The 21535-nt window shown below is 41.3% G+C and overlaps 1 protein-coding gene across 6 annotated transcripts in view; it reads left to right on the top strand.

The window, feature by feature from the left end:
* The first annotated feature begins 2559 nt into the window (after positions 1-2559).
* Positions 2560-21535, top strand: part of MAP7D2 (MAP7 domain containing 2) — an 84221-nt gene continuing 65245 nt past the window's right edge. For all 6 annotated transcript variants that reach the window (XM_064707427.1, XM_064707442.1, XM_064707451.1 and 3 more), the window contains exon 1: positions 2560-2773. In XM_064707427.1, coding sequence (XP_064563497.1) covers positions 2731-2773 — 43 coding nt within the window. In that variant the 5' untranslated portion in view covers positions 2560-2730. The remainder of the gene's footprint in view (positions 2774-21535) is intronic.

The following is a 21535-nucleotide window of genomic DNA, read 5'->3' on the forward strand; positions in this document are numbered from 1 at the left end:
AAGGGCCATTAAAGGAAGATGGGCTGTGCAGAGTTAGGGAGGAACATGGTGAAATCCCCAGTTCTAAGCATGCAAATGCTGGCTGTAGTCCCACCACAGCTGGGAAGGCCCCTTTTGCTTCTATAGTCAAGAAAATAATCTTGTTCTGTAAACTATGGGTAAAATTGAACTGTTCATAATTTCCTTTTTGAAGGTTGAATATTAAAAAATGTCCCAGAATTCTTCTATTTATCATAAAGAAGGATATACAGACATGCTGAAATTAGCTCCTGACTCCAGGTATAAGTGCATACCAAAGCTTTGTAGATTACCCTAAGTAACCCACTACATCTAGTGCTTAAAAATCTATAAAGTATTTAAAGTCAAAGCAAGAACAGTTATGCTCTTGTTTCTGAGGTGCTGGTGGATGCACACTGTATTAAATCTACTGTTCCCTGCTTTAAAACCACCTGCCAGTCTCCACAACATAAAAGAATTAACAAACCACTACAGACAACTCCAGACACATTACCTTCCTTTAGCTCTTCCCTGTGTGCAAAATATGATAATAGTACTACTAAGAAGGCTGCTACAAAGTTAAATTTATGAATGTTTTGAAGGAGTTATAAGACTACCACAGGAAAGTCATCATGGAAATTAATTAACCTGCCTTCAAGGCAGGGTTTGAAGAATGTACAGAGAATATGACATGAAAGATTCCACTTTACATGATGAAAATGAAGAGAAACATTGAAGAACTATACATTAATTAAAGACATCCTTGTATTGAATGAGGCAGGAGTCTTGTGGAAAAAACCACTCTGCAAAGGTAATTTAAAAAGTGATTCATATCACAAACAACATACAATACTGTAGGGGAGGGCTTTGTCTTTGGAGGTCTCACATTTTCTGTATAGTTCCTTAAGTTTTCTTTAAAATCTCCTTTTTATATTTTTTCCATGGCATGACTGCAGGTCTGAATGCTGTGAACCAACTATCAGAGGAAATTAGAGTTGTAGGAGAATACTTCTTTCTCCATGTGACATGCTGTGCTTATGGCTTCATGACCACTTGAGAGCCAGCACTTGGTGGGCTCCTGTTCCTCGGGGCAGATTCACCAGTGCCCCCATCTCCTTTCAGCCACTGCCTGAATATCCTCCCTCCCTCATACCCCTTTCTCCAGTTTCTGGCCATAATCTTCCATCTTTTCATCCCTCACATCCATTCTCTGCTCTCCTGTTTCCCAGTCCTGGAAATTCATCCTCTGTGTTTCCTTTTCCTCATCACTAAGCCCATATATCTTGCACTGAGACCAGCTGTTCTTTCCCATGTGTTCATCAGATGCCAACAGGCTGAAGATTAATTACTGTCACAGGAGATTCTTCCTTCTTTTGGTTTTGTTGCCAAAGGAGCCCCTGGAAATTAGGAGGAACAGCTACAGTAAGAGAGGTGGGGTTTTCCTTCTGTAATGTGGCCAAAACTGTGCAATTTAATATTTAGACAGGTAGAATAATAAGTGGATCCCCGTGATATAGGGTTAGTGCGAGAAACAGCTGAAATGAAAACATCATTTGGCACGTTCAAAATGTGGCAGAGTTATAAGCAATGAAAATTACATATTTCATTGATAAAGCAACATTAGGAATAATTATTACTATATACACCAGAAACCCTAAATCTTTGTGGCTAAACTTTTATTGAGGTGTGTGAACCCACATATGACAACACACTTCAATGTCTAGATGGAAGAATTGCTGCCCACCACCCCAACAGAAAAATTGCCTCATAGGAAATAGGAGACACACCAGGAAAACCAAAGTAAATGCTGTCCTCCTTCTTCCTCTCATATTGACTATGGTCTGTACTTTCAGGCGAAGAATATAAAGGAAACATAATTGCTCGGCAAAAAGAAGAAAACAAAAGGAGTAAGAATAAAAAGTGGAAGAGTTAAATTTATCTTACATTTAAATTTTGGTAAATTGGCAGTGAAGATGGGTCAATAAGGGGTTTGGCATATAACCCCAATTCTGGCAACGTCTTGAGCAGGAGCTGCCCCAACGCCGCAAGCCCTGGGGCTGTGTGCCCTCCCCTGGCGCTGCTGTGTCCCAACACGGTCCGGAAACACGAAACCAGTAATGGGGGAGCAAAAGAAGCACACAAGGTGTGTGTTAAAATTTTGAAGAGGGGAGTTAAACCGCTAGTATGCGAGTGATCAGGAGAAACAAAGATTATGTTAATTTCTCCCCTTCTAACACCGAGTACAAAGTGGTCCTGCCGCTGCAGGGCCAGCCTGGCCCGAAGGGAACCGGGACCGCAGCCGGATGGGGAGGACACGGCTGTGCCTTTCCCCGGCGCCATCGATTCACCCGAGGCCGCACGAGGCTGCAAACAGCGGGCGCAAACACCTGGATGGAAAAATCTGGGAAAACGGCCGGATCGGCCCGGAAAGCAGGAGAGCGCTCGTTGTTCGGCTCTGGGGGATAACCCGAGTGAAGGTGCCCGGGCCCCGCAGCGCCGCTCAGCAGCCCCCGCCCGAGCGCAGCCCCGCCGCCGGAGCGCTGAGGGCGGGGCGCGGCCCCACCTGGGCAGCGGGCCCGCCCCGCCGTGAGGGCCCGGCCGCGGCCCGCCCTCGCTCCCCTCCCTCCGCCGCGCCGTCAGGTGCCGGGGCGGGCACTGCGCCTGTGCGGCGGCCGCGGGCGCAGCCAGCCCAGCCGGCCCCGGCGGGACGCGGTGGCGGCACCGGCGGGGAAGATGGCGGAGCCGGGGGCTGCGCGGAGCCACCCGCGGGCCACAGGTAAGGGATGGGGCCGCGGCCCCGCGACGTGCCGGGGGACGGCGGCTCCTCTGCCCGCATCCCGCGGCTTCTCCCGGCGCTGTCCCGTCCCGTCTCTCGCCGCCCGGCGCCGGCGCTGCCCGAGCCCCGGGCAGGGGCAGGCGGGGGTCGCTCCCCGGCAGGTGCCGCCGGGTCCGGCCGCCATCTCGGAGGGATGGGGCGGCCGCTGTCGGTGGGAGCCGCGGCTGTGCCGGCGCTGGGCGGCCGCTCCCGAGGGGACGCGGAGCGGGTCCCGCCCGCGGCTCCCGGCGATCCCCGTCCTTGCCCTTTGTGGGGCGGGAGGTGTTTGCCATGAGGTGGCTTTTGTGCCGCCGCGATTTCCCCGGCCGCCGGCGGTGCTGCCGGGGCGGGCGGGCGGGCTGTGCCCCGAAGTGCAGAGCAGCGATTTGTAAAGCTCCTGCTCGGCGGTGCCTGGGCCTGCCTGTGCCGGTGCTGCCCAGCCCGGGCACAAACTGGTTGAGCGGGTATCGGGCGTGAGCACCGCACGCAGAGCCCTTATATAGATACGGCTTCTGGGTAAGGTCCCTCCTCGCTGCTGGGCGAACAGAAGTTTTCATTTCCGAGGATGAAAAGGGTGTGTGAGATGTGGTGGAGGTTGCTGTGCAGTGTGTGGGAGCAGCACCTGGCATGGGATCAATTCCCCAGCACCCTGAGGTGTTGGAGCCAAGGCTGGTGGTCGTGACCTTGGCTCTTGGCTTCCCGTGTAGGTGTTGGGGTGGGTCTGGCTGCTCCTGCTTCACACGACTGACTTCCCTGGGCTCAGTGTGAGATCAGCGGTGATTAAGGTGTTATGCAGGTGCTCATTACACTTTTACCTTAATTATCTGGTATGGAGCCGCTGCTTTGTGGATGGTAAACCATCTAAACCTGGTGCATAAGAGGGAATTAATTTCCCCGTTTGTCCTAAGCCACTGTAGTGACTAAAAGTAGCTTTGCAATTGCTTTGGGAGATAAAGAAGGATTACTCTTCAAATTTATAGAGAGGGAATCTGACACTTTAACTTCTCTGAGGTAACACAGTGTGAGGAGCTAAGGAAGGAGCTGGGAACACCTGTGTTTGCTGCTCCTCACCCTTCTCCACAGGCTGAGCAGTTGTGGCTTTTGCTGTAAGGCTGTTGCTGTTGAGCAGTCATGCACTTCTAGGGCTTGGCTCTCCATTTCTTAGTGTTTCACATGGAAGACAGGAGGAAATTAATGCTCAGAATTCATATTTGTGAGGTTTTTTTACACCTCTTGTCTAAAGCATAGGGAATTCTTCCCAATATTCACTTGCTTTCTTCCCAGACATTTTTCTTTTTGTGTTTTTTTTTTTTTAAGTTTATACATTCTAACTTCAGAGGCAAGTGTTGCAAAAAGTGTTGTCATTCTTTATATTGACCAGTACATAATGTATTTTTCACCCTGTATGAGATGGGGAATCCATAGAAAAGGTAGCATGTACTCTAATTAGAGATTGTATCAAATGGGTCATGTGTTGTAGGGCATGGGCAGGCACAGACAGATGTCATTACCTGTGGTCAAGCATTGGCATTTGAGCACTAATACCCAAGGAAGGCAGTATATATAGAGTGGTCTTGGCCAAGTTTGTTATTTGAGTTGTCTGCTAGAAGATAATACATGATGTGGTGTAAAGATTGTGCATGTGTGGGGTGTGTTACAGACAGCACTATGGATGGCATTTGATCTCCTGCAGCAGAGAATGAGGCTCTTTTTGTGGGACTTGCCAATTTTGTAACAAGCACAACAGCTACTAAAGTGCATCATTAATGTGGATGTGGTCATGATGCTCTCTTAATTCATGTTTGTATGTATGTCTTGGTCCTGGAGTCCTAGGGATAGGAAGACTCTGACCTCTCTGTTCCAGAGTAAAATGCTCTTTCCCACGGTGTTCTCCAAAAGGATGCTGCCAACACCAGGCAGTGACTGCAGCCACTGTTCCCCTTCCCAAACTGTAGTTCTCTGGCAGCATCTGAGCTTTGATCTGTGGGATCCTCCAGTGCTGGGAGAATTGCTAGGATGGCAGTGCAAGCAAGGCACTTCACACTGTCTGCCCCGACCAAGCTGTAACAAGCAACCCTGCATAATGGATTTTTTTTTGCATCTCTTGACTGCTAGAGGAGAGAATATTGTTAAATTGTTTCTAATTCTGCAAGCAAGGAGCAAAATTCTGTGGCACAAAAAAATAATAATTGCAGAGCTCAATTATATCCCTTTGCCAAAAATCAAAGGCATGAGGCAAACAATAGCTGAGAAGACACTGTAGGAATCTTTTTGTCAGGGAGAGTGTTAGGTGACCAAAATGTGGGCATTATTGCTGCTGCTGTAAAGGTAATGACTAAAGAGCATTTGAAGGACAAGTGGCTCAGTATTGAATCTCTTGTCTTCCTTTTTATTGCCTGGTGAGATTTGCTTAAAGTATGTGCTAGGAGGTTGAAATACTGGGCACTTTGATTTTCAGAGTAAGATGGGTTTGTTGGTTGTTTGGGTTTTTCTCCTTGTAGAAAACATGATCATGCCTAAAATAATTTAAGAGAAAAAATGATGTGCCATCCTAGACTGTATATCACAAAACCAGTTTGTGTGAAAGGAATTAATGTGTGGATTCCTTTTAAAATACTTGTGGGCTTTTCTTCTTGATCTCATTGCTTTTGCAAGTGATTTCTCATAATCCAAAATGATTTAACCAACATGTACTTACATTCTTTTTGTACTGTACTGTTGTATCTCATATATGGACACTCAAGGTTGTTTATCCCCAAGGTTAATTCATGTGCTGCTTTTCATGTGATGTTACCATTTGCAAGTTTTGGCTTTAGTTCAGGGCAGTTTAATACACTCTCAAGGTTACTGTTTTGGTATTTAAAGTATTTGCTTTGTCCTTAAAAAAGCAAAGTCAAACCTCTTCCCAGTAAAGTTCACTAAACAGCTGTGAAGAAAAATGTCTTGCCTTTGCATTCCAGGGCTGCAGCAGTAAAAGGAAGGTGTATCACTTGAAATGCACAGGTTAGGGAAGTAAAGCATCTGAAAGCTTTAGTGTTTATAGGACAGCTTTGTACAGTGTCACAGAGCTCCATTTGCTTTGGTGCCTGGTGTATCCATAGCAGTGGAAATGCATCAGGAATCTTGATTGAACATTAGGTAATTATTTCTAGATGTGCTAATTGAAGAAGCATGTATGTATTTAATGTAAATGAAATTGTGTATCCTGTGTGATGATACTGTATGAAGATTTATGTAGTAAAGCTTTTTAAATCTCATGAGTAAATAAAATGCAATTATAACTTCTTTGGTTATCAGTCACTCAGTGTACGTGGACCAAAACTGACAGGTGAAATTCTTAAAAAATCTTATGTCTGGCATTTACTTATAAATGCTTTCTAAGGCTACAGAATAAAGCAAGGCTTTAAATTCTGTTCAATTCTGGACTGCTTCGATGATTGGAAAAAACATCTTATTTCCTTCTTGTGTGTTTCACCCTTGCAAGGTCCCAGTGTCAGGATTATTGAGTAGCTTGTTTGGCTTTTCTCTTTTACTTATCTTGACCACTCCTTGTGAAATCAGGTTTTTGCACCAGTTCTCTGATAGGGCATTGCAGCTTCCAGCCCTTTGTGACTGACTCCAGCTGTTGAGCAGATCCTAGAAGCAGTAATCCTCAGTTTAGATTCTACATCAATTTATACAATACTTTTTTGTTTAAGATACTGTTTTATGGAGTTTTTATAAATAACTGGACTGTACAGGTCCAGTTATTTGTAAGATGAAGCTGATCAGGAAGCTAATGCAAATTTTGGGAATGCTGACTGCATTTAGTTACTTGTATTACACACTCAGATTTAACTTTCTTGTGGACATCTACTGGTTGAGAGGGAAAATCTGGATAATATGCTTAAATACTGGAAGGAATAGTAATGCTCAGCCAAGATTATTGGAGTAATCAAAAGCAAAGTTCAGTACTGTAACTGGGTTCATTTTAATCTGCCTGTTTTAGGTCATTTTACATAATTTCTGAGTTATTTTGCTGTAATTGACTCGTGTTTGGTGTTTTCATCACAATTTGCTATATTGCTGGTGTATTTTCTGTGCCTGGAATTAGTGCATGTAGGAACATGGTATGTATTAGTTTTCCCAATGTGTTCAAGCAGCTTAACCAGTGAAAAAAGTGACTTGGGTAGTCACATTAGCCTGGGCTGGCTTTAGATAGGATATTTAGAAATACCTTTCACTGTGTCTTATCTCCACAATGATTAATGATGATGCTGTGTCACTGTGCAAAGATAAGTGGGTCTCACAAAGTGGAAATCCATCTAACCATTAAAAAAACCCCAAGATTATTGTTATGTTGTTTAAAAGACTAATGCATCTGACAGACTTTGTCATTCAAGTAGTACACTATTGTTTTTCTTTTGTGTCAAGATCCTAAAACTCTAGCACTCTCTGTGGATCTGAATGTTGTAAGAATCTTAGTAAAGTACTTCTTGTTGTAGTTGAATAGTAATCCAAATCTTTCATGTGGAATTACTTCTGGCTTTGAGTTGTCCTCTGTGTATGCACATATATAATGCATGTACATTTCAGGCTTTTTGCAGTTGTAATGAACTGATATATTCAAATGCTTGTTGGTCACATTCTTAGTTTTTGTAATTTCCTTCTTGTAGCTCTTAAATGCATTATCCACAGTAGTTACACTTTCCCATAATTATTTAATATATATGCCCTCTGTGATCTGAAGTTTTGTGAAATATTGTGCTTCTTTTCATTTAATGTATTATTTGTGTGTGTCATCTTTGTTTGCCAAATGTCAGATCAAACTGTTTTGCCCTAAATTCTGGGACATCAATTTTGCTTTTGCACTGGAATATCTGAAGGCTTTTGCTGCTTCTTTCATGTGCTTGTGTCTGCTTTCCTTTGATCGAGGGGGAGCTGATTATTCCTGTAGTATTGAGGTGCTGCAGACAAACGCCTGCTTTGCTGAGATTGATAAAGCATCGCTGTGATCTTTGCATCAGCTTCAGTTACACAGCAGGTGTTTGTTGTTTTAGCAGCTTTTCAGTGAGGGGCTCCAAAGCAGTGATGGAGAGAAGAGTTATTCCTGATGTTGTGCAGGGTTTGCACACTTGTGCTGTGGTAGCTGTTTGCTTAGGCATCAGCTTGCTTTCAACTGTTTTTCTCTGTGTGCCAAATGTTTGGTTTTTTTCACTGTGTTTTCATGTTACTTTTCTTGGCATAAAGATGCCAATAGCAACCTTCTCATATTAATGTTTCAATTTTGTTATATGCATTCCTTTACAATGTGTAAAATGCAACTTTTGTGTGTTCCAGTGTTACAGGTCTGTGCTTTTTGATTGGACCAGTTGGAAAAACAATGTTGAACTCAATTTCTTCTAATGATTTAACAGAAGAGATTGTTTCCTGTGCATCATATGTTTAACTTTTTGAGCCCTGGACATTCAAATCCTTTTTTCTGGTTTGTGAAAAATCTGTAAACTCTTATTTTCTGTATTTTGAGTACAGAAATAGATGAAATTGTCCAAACTTTCAAAGTCAACCCCTTCAGTAGTAATTCAGTAGTAATTACATGTGTTATTTATGTGTTCCTGCTTGCATTTGCCTTCCAAGAGGACCAGTCCATGGAATATGTATTAACTTGGTGTGAAATGATGAGCATTTTAATCTGGAGTGTCTTCTCCATTGTTACTTCATGCCAGAGCCAGGTGCCTTGTTGGCTTTGTGCATGGTAATACATCTGCTTGCACAAAAATGAAAATGGATTTTATGCCCCATAACCTTAACACCATCACAGGTGTGTTGTGCATTCAACCAGTTTAGAAGAAATTACATGAAGCTTCATAAATCTGGTTTTCTTTGTTGAATAATTTCTCTTAGATACTACTTTTTCCTAGCAGCGATTTCAATAAATAACATGAATGAGAATTTATCACTTCTGCCTGAGATTTGGATAGGATGGGAATGGGTGTGTTGGATAAAAGTACATGATACCATATATCAATTCATGGATGCCACTGAAAAGCATATAAAAAAATCTTCAAGAAAACAGTGGTAACACTACTACAGTTAGTACAATTTTGTCTGTTTTGGTGCCAGATGCTGGAGGATGTGTTGAGGTTTTGTTTCACTTAGGAAGATCTCCAACTACGCCTTGCCCAGTTCAATCCATATGAATTATCAAATTACTTGTTTCGTGCCAAGCAGAAGCCATCAAGGCTCTGGTTTAATTCAGAAAAATGCTCATTCAAATATTTATAGTTTGAAATTAATTTTGCTCGTGGGTGTGGAATACTGAAATTCTTCATGTGGCTACAATCAAAAGAGAAAGATACAAACTTTCCAAAGGTGCTGTGCGTGCCTGGGGCTGTAACCACAGCAGGAGTGCTGAAGGGGTCCAGGCAGGGCTCTGCTGCCTTCTCACTTCAGTGATAGATCAGGTGAGAGCTGGAACACTCCAGTTTGAACAAACTAGCCTTGATTGTTGAGTTGGAATAAACTTTCAATATCCAATTATATTGGGAGTCAATTAAACTAATTTTGAAAACACTCCAGCCACGTGAAACAAAAATATTTTTTATGCTCCTAAGTTTGCTGCATGACAAATCACCCAAGAAAGGCCCTTTCCTTTTGTCTCAGAAGGGAAAGCAGGACATGCTGCAGTGTTTATCCACACATCATTACTGTGATTTTTACATATTTTAAGTTAAGGGATTTGGTTTCCCTTCCCATGGGAGGGTGGTATCAACAAATGGGAAGAGTTTGCCTTTTGCTGGTGACTTGCCTGCATCTTGCCAGTTTTCATTCCCTTGTTTGTGTTGAATGTGGCATCTGTGTGTGTGTGTGCAGACCCACTCTGTGTCAGGGGAAAGAAACCTCAGGGAGGGAACTGGAATGTGCTGTTGGACCTCTTAAAGTGTTGATAAACAGTGAGCAAATTATGGCTTCCAAAATAAATGGTGGATGAGTTTTAGTTCTCCTTTCTCTCTCCTGAAGGGAAGGGAGCCAGTAGGGCTTTACTTTCATGTGTCTTGACTTTTGATACCATGCATCAGCCCCAGGACATATTTTTCCCATATGCTTAATGGTCTATTAATAGATGTATTTCCATTGTGTTTCCTGGGTTTAGTGGCTCTAAGTGCTGTGGTTACAAGTAAGCATGGCACTTTTCAGCAGTCAGAGGAAGTGGTTTTAATGATGCAGTGAAACAAGAGGGTGACCTTCCGTTGGCACAAATGAGTTTTTGATGAGGTTCTGGATGTGAGTGCTGCGTTGCAGGGCTGTGAGCCAGGGTGTGTTTCATGGCTCCTTGAGGCCAGGTTATGGCACTGAATGAAAATGTTTGAGCCCTGCATAGGCAAGAAATGGTTTAGAGAATGTATTATGGAGAAAGGTTGCTTTTTTATGGCATTATCAAGTTAAAGAACTGAAAGAAAACTTGAAACAGAAATAACTGAACAGATTGAGGCATTTACAGATAATGTAAATAGCTTGGTTTTTGTAATAATTTTTATATTCTATAAGCAGTTTTGCATCTCTTTCATGCCTTGCAGTATGTTTTCCCCGTTTTGGGTTGGGGTTTTTTTGCCTTGGAGGTCTTTGCAATCTCTGTTCTTATAACAGAGCCACTGCCATTATCCAGTCTTCCTTTAAGTCTCATATAGCCAAAGGATGTAATAAAAAGTAGCCTATCTTTGAATTTTAATACATTTAATCTGTGATGAAGTTGTCCAAATAATGTGTGAGTGGCCCTGAAAATCATGTTACACAGTACAAGCACATCCACTTTCAGATCCAATTTTTGTCATGGTCTGTTTGAAGTGCTGAAGGTGAACTGAATACTATAAGAAAAGTCTTCATGCAACCTCCTTGTAGTGAGTGCTCCCTAAAGCATAGTGACAAGCTTACAGGCCATGTAGCAAGTGAAAAGGTGTTTAAAATAGCACAGTGATGCTCCTGGAAGATCACTAAAATCTCTGGTGATAAAAACCCCTGCACTAAATAGACCTTCTGATGCCTACTTGCTGATAATGGTGCATCTGTGCTTTTGATAAAATGAGACCTTACTAGGATATCTCTTAAGATTTTAGAAGTTGGCTTTTTATTTTTCTCTCTAATGGTGTTTTCTTCCTTCCCTATTCTCATCCACTCAGTCCTGCCTACAAGGTCATAAGGGTGGCCACTTTGTGAGGGAAACTGTCTCACTGCTGTCCTCCCTGATGCCTAGAAACAGGCATTAATGGAGGGGTGTAAGATCACAGCAAGTATCCAGTGTGCTTCCTACAGCCCCTCAAATTATGGTTAGAGGACTTAGGGATGTATCCAGAAAATACATCTTGACTATATCTTCTGTGTGTACATATTCCCATGCTCTAGTTTGCTTCTTGCCCCAATTTCATAATTACACTCAATACAGTAATTCTTGCTCTTGTGCCCCAGCAGAGCTCACTCCATACCATCCAGCCTAGGGAGGGGAGGCAGAGAAAAGCCTGATGGAGGAGACTGGGCCCATCAGATGGGTTCCAGCAGGAATTTACCTCTCACCAGCCCACCTGCCTCCTGCAGCAGGACCCCAGAGGGCTGAAGCAGCTCTGAAGTTTTTCTTGTGGCAGCTGCAGGGCAGGCAAAGAGACCATGAATAGGAAAAAGGTGGAAAGGAAAAGAAAATGCATTCCATGCTATTTAACCTCTGCTTCAGGCGTTCCTGTTCAGAAATAGAGAATCACCATATCAAAGAGCTCTTTGAAAATCAAAGGTAACAAAAACAAACAGGGTGAGGAGTGTTTTCCTAGTCTTCAGAGCAGCTCTTGGTTAATGTGCTGCAAGTGTGATGTACTTACTTAAGTTATAGACTTGGAGAAGTAGAGGGGCAGAAGTCCTCAAGATGGTTTGTTAATGGCTATTTTACACTGAAATGAATCCAGACATCTCCTGGTGATGCATGCATCTTGAGAAATTCTGGTCAAAACCTTCATGGTATAAAATAATGGAAGATGTAATTTTCCTATTCTGACCCAATGGCTGAGAACTGTTGGATCTGAGGAGCAATGTTTCAAGCTGATTATATTATACACTCCTTCATAAATTTGTACAACTGAAAAACCCCAAGAAAAAAAATTCTTAAAGGAATGTGGAAAACTGCTCAGCAACTAAAAGCTGGCTATAATTCCAACATTTTAGATTTGAAAGCATTCAGCCATCCCTATCTGTTTCCAGCTGCGTAATCTAGCCCATTACCCTGTACCTTGCCAGAATAAACCAAATTTGTTCTTCTTGGGTGTTGTTTGGTAAAAAAATGTAGTTTCACCATTGTCTGACAGGTGCCAAGTGCTGTTATTGGGGAGCAGTGAAATAAATAAATACACATATTTATTTGTAGGTAGAGCTAGAGTGACATTCTTTGAGTATACAGTTTGGGGTCTTTGGGAATTTCCTGTGTCAAAGTTTACACAAACTGGTAAAAACTGATGGTGTCAGGTTTGTAGAGGAAAAGATTTTCAGTGTGCATCATCTAGCTCTGCTTTGAGAAGGTGGTACAGGATTTGGCTTCAGGTTCTGGACTTATTGAAGCATGTTACACTGAAGTAATCTGCCCCTAAGTCTTTGAATGTTTAATCAGGAACAAGAATCTCTTAATCTTCTGCTGCTAGTCAACTGTCTCCTTTTGATTCAGAAATATTTGTTGCATCAATAAAAAAGTACTAAAAGCAAAGACAAAAATATTTCTTTTTTGCCTGTTAGATAATCCTCTTGCCTATGCACAGGAGCAATACCAAAATGTTTGCTTGCTTGTTTGGGACAAGTTAACTTCAGATCTCATTTGTATTCTCAGGCAAGAAGTTCAGATGCTGATCTACTGGAAAAAGGAAGTGTTAGTTTTGTTTTTTGTTTATAGCATTAATCCTCATTAAGGTAGAGAAGGTGGTGTAGTTGGCTGTTAGTGATGGTGGGTAGAGAAGGTGGGTATAGAGGCTCTTTGTCCCTTTGCCCATTAGCCCAGATGTATCCATTCTTCTACTGTCAGCTGAGGCTTAGAGAGCAGCCTTCTTGTGTGTGTGTACACCTACATTTCCCTTCTTCCTGACTTCTTCTTACATGTGCAGGACAGCATGTGGCTTTTGCTGCATCCCCAACTCCTCCTGGCCTCTTCCAAAATATTTACTGCTTTCTATTTCTTCAGCCAACTCAACCTACTTATCTCTCTCCTCTTTTCCCTTGCTATGGGTAGGCAGGTTTTTCAAGCCCTGACTTTGTATCTTTTGATTTGTATCTACATGTGAAAGAAAATTCTGGAAGAGTGTAGGATTCCCATGTACGTGCTGGCTTTCAGCCTGAGTGTGATATGGGGCTCTACATTCAGCAGAGCTGCTCTGTTGCCACAGTCAAACAAAAGCCTTTCCTTGTACAGGTGTGTCCTGAACTTTGCTCTGCCCACAATCAGTCTGTGTCTAATCACCCTGGCAAGGAGCTCCACAGGCAGCTGCCTTTGCTGGGAATCCTGCAATGAATGTCTTTGCAGTGAGGCGAGGTTTGTGCACAGATAACCTCTTGTTATGAGACCAACCAATTACAGTCCAAACAAGCAAAGTTCATTGCCCATCAGTCTGGAGAAGGAGGTTCATGGTATGTGGAAGTGGAGAGGAGAATAGGACAAGTGAGTGCAGGAGCACTGAGGTTCTTGAGGCAGCAGCTGGTTCCTGCTCTTACAGACACACAGGATGTTGGGGCCCAACCTTTTGTACTGGGACACAGCCCCTGTGATCTTTTACTGTGCTGCAGGGTGGCAACCACTGGTCAACTCATTTCAGGTTCTAGAGAAGCCCTAGACAAGAGGGTGGGAATAAAAATTCAGATGTCTAATGTGCTTTGAAAAGTATTCTAGTGGGGTTACTGGCTTTGCAGGGTGAATATTTGCCATTATGTTTCAAGAACTGACTCGGTGAAGTTAAGACACATCTCTTGGGGTTTAGAACAAAGTGTACAACCCATTGATGGGTTTTGGTTTTTCTTGCTTATATACAAAATAACTTTCACCTAATGAAGCAATCCTGGTGAGTAATTTTATTAACTGTAGTTGTAATCGTGGAATTCCAGATTAGCAAGGGAAAAAAAAAAACCTGGTGTAAAAAAGAAATAAACAAAAAAACCCCAACCCAAACAAAAATCTCCTTCTGATGTATCTTTCATGTCAGTATGTTTTGGATGTATACTTCATTATTTTTAAAAGAATAAACCAAGAGAATTGCTGACGTGTAAAATCATTGTATGCAGTTTTCAGATTCCTTGTAAATGCTGGAGATAGCAATCTTTTGAATGCATTCTTGCAATAATTGCTGAGTATTAATAAATTTCTGAGTTCATTTAAGTAGGCAGGTAAGACTTTTCTCCTGTATGCTGTTAATTTGTTCTTAGGTTTTTCACCTGGGTTTGCACTGTATAGTAAAGATAAGTGGCACTACTGGTTAGCTTGCATGGAGAAACATGATGCAGTCTCCACTTTCCTTGCTTGAGACCTTCCTTTGTCAAGGAAAAATGTCAGATGAAAGCTTGCTGGAAGAAGTAAAAATGCCAGCTATAACACTTGGCAAGCTTGGATTTTTTGTTCATGGTATGGTGGGATTTATGGCACCAGGCTGTGGGCACATCTGGAGCTAAATGAGCAGGCAGGCACTTTGCTGTGACTCTCTTTGCAGGGACTCTGCTGTTACAGGCTTCTGCCATTTCTTTAGTGGAAAGGAATTTAACAGTGTCAAGTGTATTGTATCATCAAAGCAGTGGCAGCTTTGCTGTTTTTCTCTAAGATTTTTCTGGAGAGGAAGAGATCCTGCTGCCACCTACAGCATCAGCAAATCCCAGATCTGTTCCGAGCACATACATGCTGTCCTTCAGTGCTTCAGGATTTCAGTTACTAAGATACTTAGGGGTATGCAGTAGTTATCTGGAAAAGCACCTTTTCTCTTACTTAGCTGAGGTGTGCTTCTCACTGGGAGCCATAACTGGAACCCACTGTCAGAACCTTACATGCCCAAGGGCAGATTTTTTTCAGCAAATTTGAGGGGAAGGGAATTTAGGAGGCCAAGTACAACTGCTTAGTTTCAGATTTAAGAGCTTTCAAAGTAATTATAAAAATGTTCTTGTTATTTAGCTTTGTTTTATTTGACTTGACAAAAAGTTCAGTGCCATATAAATAAGAGAGGGGAATAAGGTCATATTTTGTGTGTTATGTAAAATATCATTAAATTTTTTTTGTCTTTGAAAATAGGATCTATTATATCCTATTTATAGGGTACAATATATCTGTATAGAATACAGATTGCCTGCTAAGTATAGAGAACTATCAGCTCTTAACACTTTTCTTGTAGCATGAGAGTGTTTGCTTTTTAAAAGGGCTGGCAGAACAAATTGCAGACAGGAGGAGTGAGGGGTTTTTGTGTACAGCACAGACATAGAGGAGATGGAAAGTTAAACTTTGGAACAGAAAACTGTGGAGAAAGGTGGAGATTTCCTTTACTATTTTCATGTCTTCTCTTTTAAAATACAGTGAGATGGAAGGTGGTGTAGTTTCATTTGACTGACAGAATGAGAGTAGTAGTCAAATGTGTTTTGGCAGAGGGGTTTTTAAACTGTCCTTAGACATGTGTGTGGAGGCAGGGGTGGACTACAGAGCAGTATGTGTTGGCAGGAATAGTAGGAACAGCCCACTTGATTTTAGGAGGAGTTGGAAGGAATAGGTATGAAACTACAATTTTTGGACAAGGAACATAAAGCTGAAGGTAGCTGAATGCTTGGAGAAGGTGATAAGTGAAGAAACTGTAACCTCAACAAAGGTGAATCTTGTACCTGATTTCAGCAAAGTGAGGAGGTGTGAGGCCTCTGTGGTTCAAAGCTGAGACACTGAACACCCACGTGTCTTGTGGATGGATTTGTGTTGGTGTATAAGCAGCGTGGGGTTAACCTCAACTTATTGCAGTGATGGAAAGCTTTCAGTTTCAGAAACCTACATTTGAACTATATCATAAAAATGTTAATAATCTGATTTTTATGCCTTTATTAACACTACTGTAGCCTAAGTCTTAAAGCATGACTGACATGAACCGTAATTGAGGTAGCATGCCCAGGATTGACAGCTCTGATGTCAATAATAAGGAAAGAATCCAGTTTTTCTTTCATTTTTTCTGTAGAAGTTTCTAGGTTCTTGTGAAACCAAATAAGATCTCTGCTTCCGCTATACTTGGGTAAGTTCTGGCAAGTTATTCAGTGATTTTTCTGTGCAGCTGCCTGTTTCTGAAGAACATTGTCAATGAGGGGAAAATGGCAGGAAGCTCACACTGATGTCTTGTGTGGGAACAATAGAAAAGGGTATTATTTGGTGCTATTTACATATAGTATGTTGCTTTGGTAGCTCATGCTACCAAGACATGGCTGTGGTTCTGTATATGTTATCAATAATGAGCAATTGGTATTGCTTTCCTTAATCCTTCTGAAGATGCATTGATTTTTCCCCTCCAATATTGAGTATGTACTGTAAAAAAATCTTCTTTATTAGTTGAGGTCACTAACTCATGACATTTGTTTTGATGTTTCCTTTTCTACTTAGCTTACTTATTGAGGCTTGAGTTTTGCAAGGAAGACACATTTGCTAATCAGTGACTGAGACTTGATCTTCTAGAAGGGCACAGAGCTCTTTAATCACTTCAATTTTAAAAAGACAAAAAATATGTTGGAGAGGAGACAAGACATTGGAAAGTGGGTAGGTATGTTCTTTTGGTTTTAGAGATGCTGATTTAAAAGCAAGAATGAAGCTCATTTTAGTGTTGAAGCTCTGAAAAACTATGGAGAATAAATAGGACACAAGCTAAAAGTGAGCAAACCCATGCTTAATAGAGAATAACATACATTAATTAAACAATAAACAGGGTCCATATACATTCTTATTCAGTGAAGAAATGTCATTATTAGAGAGTATTACATTGATTTTCATTGTAGTCCTGTTGTATATTTATTTACAAATGTAAAAACGTAAGGGTTTTGTGTATTGATTTTTTCTTTCCTTTAGTCAAATCTCTGCTTGTAACAGGATCTTTTAAAAAGAGCATCCTGCTTCTGTTAGATGTTCCTGGAAAAGAAAATCAATGTATGAAGTTGCATACTGAAACATCTACTGCATTGACTTAGTAATCTTTAATTCTGCATGTAAACAGAAGGAAAAATGATGTTCAGTAAGACTGTTTTTTTCTTACAGTTTGTTGTTTTTCATCTTCTGGTAACAGGTTTAACTTCTGCAATTTTTATGTGCACATCTATATATGTACACAGAAGAGTTCTTCTGAAGTGTCCTGTGTTTATTGGTATTTGGAATTCTTCTACACACAGTCACAGGAAAGAAAAGGATGTGCATCTCTTTGGTTCAGTGGGATTTATTGTCATGATGGGGAAAAGAATAATGGGATTAAGATTAAATAAAGATTGAGAGTTTTATGTTGGCATTACTGCGCTGCTGTTGTTTCCTCGTGACCTTTTGCAGCATTGCTCTTGCTGTGCTTTCATTAAACTACAAAAACTCTGAACTCTCCTCGGGTTTGTTTCCCATCCTGAGGTTAACAGGGCATGAGCACTGTCTGTTTCATGCTGCTCTGAGCATTCATCTTGAGCAAGTGTTGAGCCTGGAAGTGAATATTGGAAAGCTGCTACTATTACTGGGTTAATTTGTTGAAACTCTGCTAAGCAGTACCTGCTAATGAACATTTATAGAGGTTTGTCACAGTTGACAAAGATATTGTCAAGTGCAGATTTATCAGCGTTTCATCACAAACTGGGTTCATTTCATCTATTTTAGGGATTCTGCTTAAATGTTTCACTTCTCATGGAATCAGTTTTGAGGTTGTTTTATCTCTTTAGCAGTCTAAGGAGATAATTACCAAATTAAATACGTAGTATTTCAGTTCCTTTGCTAAGAGGCTTTAGCTGGTTTCTTTCGTTCTTCTCAGTCCTGCTGTTCTGTCCTTTAATTTTCTTGAGGTCTGTTCCTCTGACAATGGAGAAGTGCTGCCTTCATTTAGAAACCCAAAGGCTGATGGTGCTGTGTTGTGTAATATGTAATGGAATAGAAAAATATGAGCTTTAGATAGTCAAATTGTTAGAAAGCCTGATTTTAGAGCTCTTTTAGAAGCCTTTGATCCTTAGCTGAAAACTCATCATTAAATGTCCCTTCCCTGAAGGGATATATGTTCAACTGCTTAATGTTCTTAATTTGTCATCAGTAAAAATGTAGAGTTTTGAGATTCTGACCCCCAAAAAAGGAAAGTTTAAATAAAATCTTCCTCTTTGCTATTACAAGTGCAGTGTAATTTTTCAGCTGTTAATAAGCAGGCAAATGAAGACAGTTGGTATTTTGAATATACCTGTAGAAAATCCTGCCATTTCCTGTATGTGCCCTAATGCCTCACTGGTGGGAGAATGCACAAATTGCATTACTGTGCACAATTAGGTTCTCTGCAGGAATTCATCTGACATCTGTCTGCCCTGGTTCTCTTGGGCTCCCTTTGAGTAGAGTGGAACAGGCACTTCTAAATTCTTCCCTCAGGAGGAGGAGACAGGTCTGAGAAGTGCCCCAGCTCTTGTAAAGTGAGTGAGGGGGAAGCTGAGAGCTGCTGGCTCTCAGAGGTGAGTGCCTGTTTACTTGGGCAGCTGAAGTTAGGCTGAATCTCACCCTTCCTGGTACACTGGAGGGGCTGTACCTGTCCTAATGCACAGCTCTGCAAATGAGGAGACAATTTGGGGCTGCTATCCAGTTCATGATATGCTGGCAGCTGTAGCAGTACTTTACTCTGCCCTGCTCAGGCTTTGAGGGTGCTCAAGAGGCACAGGAGGGCTGGCTGTGGCCCCTCTGTGCCCTGCTGAAGCTGCTGCCTGTGAGCCCAGGGGCAGAAGATGGGTGCTGTTTACAAGTCAGGTTTACCATTTTTGTTGCAAAGGTTAAGTGCCAGTCTGCTCTGATGTTTTCCCCTCTGTAGCAGTGTGTTGCTGCTGGTTGGCATTTCATGGAGCCACAGCTCAGCCTTTTTCAGAGGCCTTTTGTTGACTCACAAAGATGTAGCCAGTGGGACTTTTCCAGTGGCAGCGGTTTGTCCCCAGCTGCTGTCTTCCTCAGTACCCCTATGGCTTTGCCTGGTGTGTGAAATGCCCCATCCAGACAAAGGAAAGCTGCCTGTGCCCTGTGTGCCCTGTGTGATGGGCAGGATGTGGCCAGCAGGCTGCTGGTTTGGTACCACTGATTGGTTGTTGCTAATCATTCAAACCACTTAGCACTTCATTTAAATCTCCTCTTTTTAAGAAGGCAGGCAGTTTTATGAGATGTTCGCTTTCAGTTATGGATGTGTTGATGTGTCATGAAAATATTTGTCATGCTCTTGTTTCTCTGGCTCTGAAAGCTTATTCTAATCATCAAAAGGATTACTGTTCATATATATTGTATATCACTGTACCTTTTGACCACTGAGGTTACATCATGTGCCACTTAAGCAAACACTGTTTGTGGTGTTTTAGATTATTGCAATATAGTAATTAAATACAAATGTGGGATAGAGGTTATGATAATTGCCAGTCTCTGTTTTAGAAAGGTCTCTGTAAGGTAAACCCATACATGGATTCCTGTAAAGTCTGTCATTCAGCAAAGCACTTGGGATGAGGTTTGAAAATATTTTATAAAACTCCAACAATCATAAAGCTTCAGGTTTTTTGAGTTTGGTTTTGTTTTGATTATACAAATTGTTTATCCATGTAGGGTATTTTTATTGCTAAATTGAGGGTAGTCATAAGATTAAGACTTAACATACTGTATTAAATCTGTTTATTGGACCTTGATATTGGGTACATATTTTGCTTATTATGGGCTTCCTGGTGAATGTAAGATTATTTTCCAGATACAACTAGAAGGCCACAGAATTAGCAGGCTGTGTAGCCCCCTGCTTTGGAGATGAAGCCATTACTGATGCACCAAAACTCTGAATAAATGAAACCTCTTTTTCTGCATCATTTGCTAAATACAGGTAGTATTTTTTCTTTGACCAGTTCTCCTGCCAGAGCTGCCTTATGTAATTTTTAATGCCTTATTACAATTATGACTATAATCACTGGGGGACAGGGACTGCCTTTATCTTGTGCTTCTGATGCACAGTGCAACTCTGAGCCAAATATTAAAGGCTTTGTGCAATTTTTTCCTACAGTAGAAAAGTATATTTTTTTCTCCCAAAGAAAAAACAAAGTCTATCAAAATAGTATTTTGTTTGAATCCTCAAAGCATAGTTAAACAGCAGAGTAAAGGAATACATCTAAAATAAAGGAACAAGGGAGAAATATATACAAGACCATGGAAGCATAATATCTGGAAAATTTTTAAAAATTTAAAATTGCAAGGCATATATTTTTGAGGAGCAAACTGGCAAAGAATAAAAAGACCAGTGAACATGTCACCCTTGATACAGACCCTGCCAGGCTTTGTGGTAGGTTGCTAAATGGTCCCTGTGTGAAAGGAACACAAGAGACATAAGGCTGGATCACTGAAGCTTCATTACTTGCTTTAGTGTTGTGTGTGGAGGAGCTTAGGGGTGTTTCTTGTCCAAGTCTTTCTTAAAATGGAATATACCTTGATTTGTTGCTACAGGAAATTAGCCTTAATACAAAGGTTTAAAAACTCTAGAGAAGTGAAGAATGAAAAATGAAAGTTTTCAAGCATAAAACGGAGTAGGTGAGATATGATACACTGGGAAGAGCCTATGAGCTCTGTTAGGGAATGTGTTTTGTACAATTGGGCTTCTCACAAGAGGTCAGCAAACAGGCAAGGTGGAGTGGTCCAGAAGAAGGAATATGCTTGGCTTTTCTAAAAGATGTTTGAAGAAACCATCATCAAAGACACTAAACATCTTGAAAGCTCTTTACTGTCTGGTGATTTGATGATTGATGTGAAAAAAAGTGTGAATACTGTGATGAGGTTTTTTCTTGAATAGGCTTTAAGAATGGTCATGTGAAGAGTACTTATTAAAGTTTGGTAGAAAAATGAGCACCAAGTGACTGAGCAGTAAATGACAGATAAATTTCAGTGTGCAGTGGTACAGAGAGATGTCAGGAGTAATGCCTGTGGCAGACAATTTAGACACAAGGAGTTATTTTGAATTACCCAGTAACACTGGGGAGGGCAGCCTTGGAGGAAGGCCAGCCTGTGGGGCTGAGAGCCTTCCCTTGCAGAAAGTTCCTGACCTTGGGAGGATGGGTTTGGCTGGGATCTTCTCAGATCCTGTGTCCTCACAGTTAGTGAAGCTGCCTGTAGCTGTGCAAAATCTTTTGTTCTGAGTAGTATTAATGATCATTCAGAAGCTGGTTTTCTATGCAATATTTTCTATGCAATACATGTGAGTGAAACTTTTTTTAAACCCAGTAATTAAGGGTTTGTGATAGAAGTATTTCCTAAATATGATGTATGATTTTCTTTATAGAGAGAAACTATCATGTTAGAACTATTGATGTTAATTTTAAATAATTTTAAAAATTTTTTGATCTCTCTACAGAATTTGGTATATGTGAAAAGATTGCCTGTTATAAATGCCTTTAGCCATTCTTTGCACTATGAGGTCTCAAATCTTTCTGCTGAATAGATGCAACAAGGAAAGCTTTGTCAAGCCTGCCTCTTGTAAAATCTACAGGTCTACTCTGTGTTTTCTGCTC

The sequence above is a fragment of the Zonotrichia leucophrys genome, chromosome 1, assembly GCF_028769735.1.
Source record: "Zonotrichia leucophrys gambelii isolate GWCS_2022_RI chromosome 1, RI_Zleu_2.0, whole genome shotgun sequence".
Classification (NCBI taxonomy): Eukaryota; Metazoa; Chordata; class Aves; order Passeriformes; family Passerellidae; genus Zonotrichia; species Zonotrichia leucophrys.